Here is an 11,187-nt window from a genome sequence, read left to right as displayed (position 1 = left end):
TATGTGAGATTGTGGGTTGATTTGTGGCAATTTGGTTTGAAAGGTAAGAATTAGACTAAATTATAAAATGATGGTATAAGTGAAAATAAGGCTCGTGTGAGCTTAGTAAAGGTTAGGATATGATTGTCATGTCAATAAGGTTTTGTGTGTGCTTTTATGGGATTGATTATATATGTTACTGAGATCCAGCATTTGTTGCAGACTCGAAGATACATGTGACACAGGTTTAGCCTAAACTGGTAACCTAATGTCATTTTAAAGGTTTAGCATGGACGGGTAACCTGACTTGTATATTTTCAGCTTCGACAAGCAATCAAATGTGTTTTTATAAAGGTTTAGCATAGGCTGATAACCTACATTATAAAGGTTTAGCATAGGCTGATAACCTAACACAAATATATATATATAGCTCGGACGATCAACTGGTGGGGTGTAGTTACCTATGTATCGAGTTCGTTTACTAGAGTTCATTAGGATAAGTGGTTACTATAAAATGAAAATTGAAATGAAATTATATGAGTTTGATGTTCAAATGGATAAATGTTGAATTGAGCATGAACATGGTATTGAAATTGTGACTTTAAAATAAATTGGATTGACATATGGTTGAGATATCATATGGTTTGATTACATGTTAAACTCACCTTGTTTATGTTGTGTTTTGCCATGTCTAGCCAACTATGACAAATTTTAGTAGCATATTGATTTTAAGCTAAGGTAAGTCTTGTTTAATGTCTACGAACTTACTAAGCATTCTATATGCTTACCCCGCTTGTTTTTCCTTTTCCTTATAGATCACCACCTCACAGAACGTGTCAACTCAGATCGTTCTAAAACTCACACTATCCTATCACTGAATCTGTAGTTATTTGGTCATTTTGAGTCTTGGGTTGTAACATGTATATATAAGGTGGCTTGAAGTTATTTTGATGTATGTAAGTGTTTTGGTAACTTGTGATGATGTATATCTATATGTTTGGCTAAGGAATGGTATAAATTGAGGAAGATTTGATAGCTTGTTGATAGGTATAAGATTAAATGCATTTGAACAATGGTAACTTGAAATATGTTTGCAAAATGTGGCCAAATCTTAATAAATAATGTTATGTTTAATGCTTATAAGCTTTAGATGTGTATATATGTACATAAGGGCTTGAAATGAGAATGAATTGCTATGTTTTAATGATTTTTAGTATAGTCAAACATTGGTAAATGAATGACTTGGTTGGTGATTGATTCATAGCATGAAATGTTAAGGTTTGATTGATGTTTAGGTGAATAATGGTTTGATAAAGTGTTGAATATAGATGTTGAGCTTGCTTGTTACGTTTTAGTAAGATTTTGATTCTAATGAATTGGATACTAATGAACATTGTGGTTGGTTTGTTTGGAAACTTGAAATGGATACCAAATTACTCAAATTTTACCAAAAACAAAGTCTTCGTCCCGACGACCATATTTCCTCACGTCGAGTGGCCTAATGTCATGACGTGACAAACTAAAGTTTTAAAGCTTTGCAATTTGGTCCTATTTCGTGCTCTGGTTGATAAGAGCTTTTCTAAGCTCGATTAAGACTCGAATTTAATTACTATACATAAATTGCATGTGTTTGACATTAGATTGTAGGTGCAAAGGATTATTTATTGTATATTTGACTGTAGTTGCTCGGACAATGAGTGTAACATTTTGTAACTCGGACCCGGCAATCAGGTCGGGCGAAGGGTGTTACATGTTGGGTACATGACTTATGCATGATATAACTTCACTCACAATAGTAGAATCATACCTCGGTAAAATAGTAAATGATATATTCTCATTGACATTGTATGTATTATGAAAATGGAATCTGGCCAAAAGTCATTTGTTTGGGATAAATGATTTCATCATCGTTAATTTGATTAATAATAATTTTCATTAAAATGAAAGATACAATGGTGACCATAAGATAAAATCAATCCAATTATGTAAATGAATTTACCTTAAAGGAATCATGGATATCCTATGAACCTCAACAATCACTCTAAAAAAAGAGAGAAAATAATTAAAACTCTAAGTAGCTATGAAACTAGAAAAGCTAAGCAATAAACAATACTAACTTAGCATAACATCCACTCTCTTTAACCTAGCTTAAAGTAGGTTATTTATAGGTATTTATATGGCCCTTTTAGGGTTACATCTTGTAATTGGTTGCAAAGAATCTAAAAGAGGCAAAATCGGGACAAATTTGGCCCTTTCATTTAGCCTAGGTGTTGTGGTTCCCATGTCATTCCAATTGCCTCTCGAATTTTCCTTGTTTTCAATTTTTGTGTTTCACCTTCTTTTGTGCTGAAACCTACATCTCCAGCCTAATTAAAACTATGAAAAATCAATACAACACTTATTAAGTTCTAATTACTTAAAAAAACACTTTAAATGCAATGAAAAATTAAAGAAAATATGATAAATGCAAATTGAATGCATGTAACGATCCAATATATATTCTTCGGTGTTGAAAACTTCGGTTGAAGATTGAGAAAGTTAATAAATCATGGAACAAATGAGCGGGTAAGCTTAAGGTTCGTGGCAAGCTTTGATCATTGCCGTTGGTTTCCACTAATGTTAGTATGAGCACATAATGCCCATTGATTTGTATTATTAATTTTAGTTTATTAAGATTTATATGGATAAATGGTGGTGGAATGAAAGAGAAAACTCATTTTCTCTTCTTCTACAATCGGCTAAGGAGAATGAAAGAGAGAACTTTCGTTTCCTTTGCATGCCACCATTGTCGCTCTGCAATTTCAAGGTTACAAGATGATTTTTTTCCTTTGGGATTTTATGAATTTCTAGCTTTTGACAGTTGATAATTCAAATCCAAGTGTTGAATTAAGGGATTGACAATGTTTTGGTTAGATATCATGTATAGAGATAAGAAAATAATCTTTTATCTTGAGTAGAAGACCCGTTGAGTAGTGGAGTGTAGTGAAGATCCAAGGGGCCATGGCGGTAAATTTTTAGTTTAGGCTTTTTATAATTTATAAAATTTCAAATTAGTAATAGTAAAATTATACTTTACCTCCTAAAAATAATAAAAAATTTTAATTTATCCCTTTAAAAATATTAAAATAATAAAATTATATTTTTACTATCGTAAAAATATACAATTTAACATCTTTTCCTACAAACTCAATTAGCTTTTTGGTTGATTATTGATCAGTGAATGTAATTTAAAAACAATCAAATTTATTCACTATTCTTTCAATAATTGCATGTGTATGTTATTGTGTGGTTAAGAAATAATTTCATGGGAGGACCAATTTACGAGGAAAGACATCTACTGTCATAACCAAACTAACTTCCACCCACATTAATTAAATTAGTATATATTAAACCTATTAGTTTAACATGAAAATAAAATATGATTTGGGTAAAAATGGTAATTTACAACTACAAGAAAGAACAAGTGAAGAATTAAAACTTCAATTCGCTAAACTGGCCTAAGTCATACTCTATTTAATCTCAGCATAATGATTCGGATGGACCTTAAAATTTAGGATTATCACCAACAATGTCACTGACATCACCTTCATCAATCCTCCATTAGCGTAAGTTGATAAATATCTTATAGACCAGCCCTTATCAGATTTAGTTTAAATGCCCGTATTGCGAAGAGAAAAGGAAAAAATTAAACATTTATCAGGAAGAGAAAGACTGATGATATTTACAAAAATGTGCTGTAACATCTATTAATCTGACCAAAATATATATACAAGAAGGATGTCCCCTTTGAGCCATTAGATTTCTGTGTTGAAAACATTTTCATATTCAATCCATATGGGTCTGCTTATATGTAACTTTACTACCTAAACAAGCTCTTGTCTCAATTAATTAAGCTTCCCTTTCTTGGACTAGAATGGGTAAGCCACCTCTCAAGGTGGCGGTAAGACCAGCGGCAAACCTTGGTGCTTGATTCGAATGGGGAACCCGGATATTGAACCGCCTAACTACGGCTAGAACCACACATTTCATCTCCACCAATGCTATTTCCTTCCCTAAACAAACCCTTTTCCCAGCTTGGAAAACTGGGAACTTGTACAGGTTTTCAGGAACATATCTCCCATTTTGCAACCATCTTTCTGGCTTGTAATGAAGGCAATCGGGGCCCCAGATCCGCTCCATCCGACCCATTGCATATGGATGGTAGGTGACCCTGGTCCCTTTCCTCACAAAGGTATCATCAGGCAATATGTCATCCTCTTGAGCAAACTTGGAGTCAAATTGGACAGGTGGAAAAAGTCTCAAGCTTTCATACAATGCCGCGTGTAAATAGTGCATTTCTCGCATTTGATTAAAACTTGCAAATTGCTCACTCGACCCCATCACCCTTTCCACCTCCTCTCGGATGGCTGACTCAACTTCTGGATGCTGAGATAACAACCAAAAGAAGCTGGTCAACCCAGACGCCACCGTGTCCCGACCAGCCAAGAGGAAACTTACCACGATGTCTCTAAGATACTTGTGATCGTTGATTGTCCCCATGAATCTCGACAAGAGATCATGTCTGTCTGAAAAGCCCTCTTCCCGCCGTTGCTTAATCATCTCTTCAGCAAATTCATCCACTACTTTAATGGCTTCTTTAAGCTGCTTTTCCGTGCCCAAGTTCAATAGCCTTTTGACCTTCCATATCAAAGATGAAGATGCCAGCGCTCTTTGTGCCGAAAATTTTGATGCTAAATCAAAAGCTTCAGCAAGGTCTGATACTGGCAGTGATAATTCGAGGCAACCAGGGTCTAACCCGAAGGAGAATTTGCAGATATTATCGAATGAAAATCTTCTAAATATATCTTGTAAATCTAAAACTTGTTCTTTACCAGCTACTGATGATAATAGAGGGAGAAGACGAGATTGAATCTCTGACCCGACGATATCAAAAGCGTGCGTTCTTACGGAGACGCCACCAAGCTCAAGGCTGGCCATCTTCCTTTGAAACTTCCATGAATCACCATCAACATTGAAAATACCTCTACCAAGAAGATCACCCAGGAGAGTGGAGAAAGGTTTCCCTTTTGGGTAGTTTTCAAACCTGGTTTTAAGCATGTGCTCGACGTTGGCAGGATTTGCAGTGATGATATTGCCAAGAACATGGATATGGATGGTTCCGGTGGCAGAATTTTTAAGGAGGTGAGTATACCAATCACAAAGATTATCGAAATCTTTGGTCCAACTGGAAGTAAGATAAGCCTGGCAGGTTTTACAAGTACACCAGAGCTTCAACCTCAAAACGAAGATCAATAATGAAAACAAAGAAAACAAGAGGGTGAAAGAGAAGAAGACGAAGCAGAAAGCAGTGGACATGGAGCAAAACCACAAGGAAAGTTGTGAATCCATTGACAATAAGCAAAAGCTAAAGGGAGATTCAAAGAAGGAAAGTTTTAACAAGGGTAATGAGGAGATGAAGGAATTGAAGAGAAATCATGCCTTTATATAGTATTCCCCCTTTCTTTTTAGTGAAAAGAAAGTGGAAGTCAAGTACTACTAGAAGTAGTGATGTTGATTAATTGGTATTTTCTAGCTGTTCGGTACGCGAAGGAAAAATATAATTGTGGCATGAATAACGCGTGCGCAAAATAAAATAACGACGGTCCTCTTAGAAGGACAGTTGCCAAATTGGGGTGTCTCATTCCAACCTTTCCCTATCTCGTTTTCTCATGTCGGCTTTTATATTAGTATTTTCTTCTAAGTTGCTGTCCATTCAACCGCGTGTGCCTACAAATTGAAATTTTAACTATATACTTTATATTAATGTTTTTGTTAATTAGTATGTTAATAAATTTAATTTTTAAAGTTTAAATATTTTATTAATTCTTCAGTTTTTTTAGAATCAGAGTTAAATATATTATTATTTTAATAAAATTTATGTATAATTGACCAAATACATTAACCATATAATTAATTGTCCTTAATTATTCACTTTCAAAATTAACATGGATTAAATTATTCCTTTTTTTACTAAATTTTTAATTTCTTTTTACACAACTATCTTATTAAAGTCAAATTCTATAATTAATTTTTATTGCATGTGATATTTTTCTAGAAAATTTAATCATTATATTTTAATTTGATAATTTTTAATCTTTTTTAATTTTTAAATTTTAGTTTTGACCCAAATGCTAATCGTTAAATTTATTAAGTTAACTTTTATTATTTCCAAAAGTTTATGTGAAAAACATATTATCATATGCGTAGAATCATGTTAGTTCGTCTATTTTAGTTAATACTCACAAAAAAAGTCAAGTCATTTTAATTAATGGTTTAATGATTATCGTTTGAGTTTGAGTTAAGATTGAAATTTTAAAATATTAAATTTTTAATAATTAAAAATAATTAAATTGAAAAACATCGACTAAATCTGTAAGTTACGCATAGTACGAGACTAATTGTAGAATTCAAATTACTAGATTTAAATGCTATTGTTTGGGTAGGAGTGAAATTTTAAATTTTAAATATATTGACTAAAATTAATCAAATTAAAATATAATGACTAAATTTTCAACTTAAGGCATAATGCAGGGGCTAACAGCATACTTTGATCATTTATTAATATAAGTTATTTTTATATATTTTAATAATAAGGTTTTTTAATTTCGTAAATAAACTAAAAATCATATATTTTATTTTAATACATTTTTAAAAATATATTATCATAGTAATATTATTTATGAAAATTGTAGAACATTGTACATAATTCTCAATATCGAAATTGAATAAATTTTTTCTTTTAAACAAACGGAGTAATTTAATTTTTATCAATTTTGAAAGTAGTAACTATGGATAATTAATCACGAAGTTAATGTCTCCCATCACTTGTACATAATTTTGATTGGTATAATAACAAAATTAGCCCTCGATGTTTACATATTTTATCAATTTTATATTTATTCTAAAAAAACTTAACAAATTTAGCCCCAACATTTACAAATTTACACAAATGTTGAGGGTAAAGTTTATTGAATCATGATCAAATTGATAAAAGATGGAAACATTTAAGGCTAAATTTTTTTATTGTATCAACCAAAATTATGTAGGACGGATGAAAATCATTAATAACATGCTTAATTGTTGGTAATTACTTACCTTTAAATTGACAAAATATTTCTTTTAAAATAATGCAATTTAGTTAATTTCAAAATTAAAAACATCAAAAGAAATTTTACTATAAAAGATGAAACCATGGGCGTCCAACTTAGAAAGTCGATAAGAGCGGGAAACTGAGAACTAAATAGCCAAATTGAGTTTGGTGATGAGGGAGAGACCAGAGAGGTGGGGTTTGGGTTGTTTTGAATCATGCCGACGTGACCTTCGGAAGGACGATTTTTAACTTCTTGTTGGTTTAGCATTAATTATTGGACCCATATGATTTTTTTTAATTAATTGTGATACTGATCCTAACGTAGGAACAGGACAAGTTTTTGTAGGCTGAATGATTTCTTCTTTAAATAATTAAAAAGAAACGGTGATGCTGAAAGAGGGCTATGTCGGCCATGAATGGGCCGCAGCGCAGAAGGAGACGCAAAACCAACTCTCGCTCCCCGCCCACCGTTTCACCTTTATATTTTACTATTTCTTAAAATTTTGTTGGAAATATTTTGAATAAAATTATTATATAAAGTTTCGATAAAAAGATTAAATTCGTTTATAACACCTCAGTTTGACTCGGTCCAACTTATTTTAATTTTATAATATGCTTTATATATATATATATATGTAAAATACATCAAATTATTTATGTTTAAAAATATAGCCTTTGTGTCTATAATGTAAGAGCACAATAAATCGCCTACAGCGGAACCAATAAAAGAAGAGCTTATCCATTGAAAAACTAGTTGCATAAATCTTCGAGCGTTGTGATGTTAACATTGTGGGTTGTCCCTTAGCGGCCGACTTAAAACAGAAGGCTGTCTCCATACCAAAGCCGGTATTTGTGTTTTATGTTTAAACATGTTATCCACGTTTTTTAAAAGGCAATAATGCTGCATGCATGGCCCTTCTCCAGTCTTCTCCCACGTTCTACCCTCTTATGTGGAACTCCTTACAGCTGGTCTGGTCCACACCTACCCTACCTTCCTATGTTATAAACTGGGGATCACACATTTTATTGACTATGACATAGGTTGCTTATAATACTGTAGTGCTGTCAACCTCAATTTCCCCTTATTTCTACATGTGATTTCAAATCAAACCAATCAAGATTTCATTTATTTAACCACTTCCAACTAATTTGTAAACTCCGGTCAATTTATTTACATATAAAATATTTTACAAAAAATATTTTTTATATTTTTCTGTATTTACTGTACAGAAAATAATTTGATCAATAGAAAATGATTTATTAGTCAACGTAAAATAAACCACTCTTCCTGTTCTTGTAAAATAACTTATCTTTTTGAAAAGCATAAGTTATCTTTCAGAAAAGAGTTCATTTATAGATAATTTTATTTTTATATAAAATTTAACTTAAATCAAGTTTAATATTATTATATTGATAATAAATTTTATTTTTAGTTTTAAAATATATTTTATTTAATTATTTATATTTAGTCATATAATAAATTATTAATATAATAAAGATAATTTATCATTTTAATAATTTATTTAATATTTCAATTTTATTTTAATAATAAATATTTATTATAATTATAAATTTATTAATAATAAATCTTTTGTAGTGTAAAGGTTAAAATATGCCATAAGTTTATGTACACTTAACAGATTTACAATTTAGTCTTTGTGTACTTTTATTTTCAAGAATTTAGTCCATTTACTTTTCAAATTTGAAAATCAAGTCCAATTGTTAACATTGTTAAATTTTTTTGTCAATTTTGTTGATGTCACATTTTTAAATAAAAAATACTCACTTGGTAGTTATGTAATTAGAAAATGAAGTTGTAATGAACCTGAATTTAACATAATATTTTTAATATATTCAAAAACAATGCAAAATATAAAATTATAGATAAAAATAAATTCAATTAAACAATGAACAAGTAAATCTGAAATGTATGTTTGTTTCATTGAAAATATTTTTTATGAAATATTTTTAAGAAAGCTACCAGAAAATATTTTACACAAATTCATCCAAACACCAGAAAATATTAACTTTTTTAGAAATATAAATCATTTTTCAGAAATCATTTTCCGGAAGTCATTTTTAATAAAACAAACAGACCCTAAAATCAACAAAGAATACAAAACTCAGACCCTTGAAATTGAGATCCTTATCTTCACAAAGTCCATTTCAATCTTCAATTCTTCTTTTCATATTCTTTTTACGGTATTTTGCTGATAAAAAAATATTGTACATGATATAAATTATAAGCATAAAATTAAATTATTTGATAAATAATTAATATGTAGAGAAACTATAATCAAAATTAAATATTTCATTTATACAAAAAAAATCAAATTAAGTAACTAATAAATCAATCACTCGACTCATAATTTTTACCTGAAATTGAATTAGATACATAAAATTCAAGATGTATATAATAAATAATATATTTATACATACATACATTTCAAATACTGAAGTAAGAAAATTTGATAACTATTGTTTTAAGTATCTAAGATATAAAAAAACAAAAGAAAAAGAAAAAAGTGACATAGAAGACTAGGTCAAATAATAATAGTTTGAATGTTAAATTTTCACATGCTTTTCATGTTAATTATGGAGTAGAGTTTCACCAATTTTAGCTTTTTAGAGACCTCCCATTTCTGCTATTTTTAAAAACAAGAGGTCAAAGGTGGTGCATGCAATTGCTTTTATTTTAGTATTATCTAGATAACATTTAATGGTGGATATAAATAATTCATGCATCTGTGTGACTGTAAGTTTGCATACAATTTATTGGGGAGAATCGAATAAAGGAATCCAAATTGGATAGTTCTTCCTTTACATATTCGGTTAATGCTGTAAATGTATGCAACCAAATCTAAAAGTTCTTCCCAAATATAAATTCTAATTACTTCGATTCCTTCATTTAAGGTTAAGTTTTTACTTTAGGTTAAGTTTTCCATGGATCTTGTTGAAGGCTTACAAGCCTTATTTGACAAGAAAATTCTTATATGATTATGATGGTAAAGTCGGAAAATTTTTTGAAGAAATTTTACCATTTTAATAATCTATATCTTTATAATTTTTAAAAGATTAAATTAATTTTTTCTATTTTTGAGATATACCAATTTAAATTTTTAAAAATTATAAAAGAACTAAAGATAAAAGTTTCTATTTTGGGGAGTGAGTTCAGTACCAGCCCCATTGACTCTGTCCCTGATGATCATCATCAATGTTAATAATGTAAGGTTTTTTTCATTGTCAATATTTCCATGCTTTTAAAGTTCTATATTCAATCACTTGATTCTTAGTTATAATATCTATGTAGTATCCTATAAAACATTAGTTTATCTAGCTTAAATTATTTCGTTCAATTCATGATTTATACATATGACTTTTATCAACTAAATACAAATAATTATATTAAAAAAATCATAGAGTTATACATCTTAAATTTAAGTGTCCAGACTCCAATTCTTCAACCACATTAACTTCGGCTTTATGCTAGGCCTTTCACCACTTTCTCTCGCTTTGAAATCACACCATTAACAAAACCCAAGCTAATAGTTACTATAAAATCTACATAAACCAACTAAAACCTAACTTTAATTTAAGCCCACCTCTCCTTCTTCCTTGAATCAAGCTCACCTAGACAGGGGTGAACAACCTATCACTTAACTTGAAACATTGAAATTTCAATTCTAGAACTTAGAATACTAACGGTTTGGGGGAGCTCTTCTCGTTCCTTCTTTCACCGAACAATAAGAGAGAATGGGGAAGAAACTCATTCGTTCTCTCTCTTCCACTATGCTTAATATTAAACTAAATCCTATACTTTATGTTTTAATCCAACGGTGAGGGGATATAATGGCAAAATAAATGGCCAAGGACGCTCATGACTCTTAACTTTTGCTTTGGTATAACTACACTTATAAGCCCTTGATTAATCATATTTTTAATCCCTTCCATTTCTCTTTCTTTCCACTTTAATGCTAAATCATTCTCTTGGCAAGCAATTGATTAAGTAAAATTAAATGGTTATGGATGGTGATGATGAGACTTGTTCACCACTTTCCCGTATCATGGATTAATTACTT

At 30.4% G+C, this 11,187-nt stretch overlaps 1 protein-coding gene across 1 annotated transcript; it reads right to left on the bottom strand.

The window, feature by feature from the left end:
- Positions 1 to 3,699: 3,699 nt before the first annotated feature.
- LOC107891585 (cytochrome P450 94C1) lies at positions 3,700 to 5,440 on the bottom strand. Its single transcript, XM_016816430.2, has one exon. The coding sequence runs from the start codon at positions 5,365 to 5,367 to the stop codon at positions 3,868 to 3,870; it is 1,500 nt and encodes a 499-aa protein (XP_016671919.2). The 5' UTR covers positions 5,368 to 5,440; the 3' UTR covers positions 3,700 to 3,867.
- Positions 5,441 to 11,187: the final 5,747 nt, after the last annotated feature.

This window comes from Gossypium hirsutum, chromosome D09, assembly GCF_007990345.1.
Source record: "Gossypium hirsutum isolate 1008001.06 chromosome D09, Gossypium_hirsutum_v2.1, whole genome shotgun sequence".
Taxonomy (NCBI): domain Eukaryota; kingdom Viridiplantae; phylum Streptophyta; class Magnoliopsida; order Malvales; family Malvaceae; genus Gossypium; species Gossypium hirsutum.
Note: the sequence above shows the minus strand (reverse complement) of the source record. Positions and strands in the feature narration are given on the sequence as shown.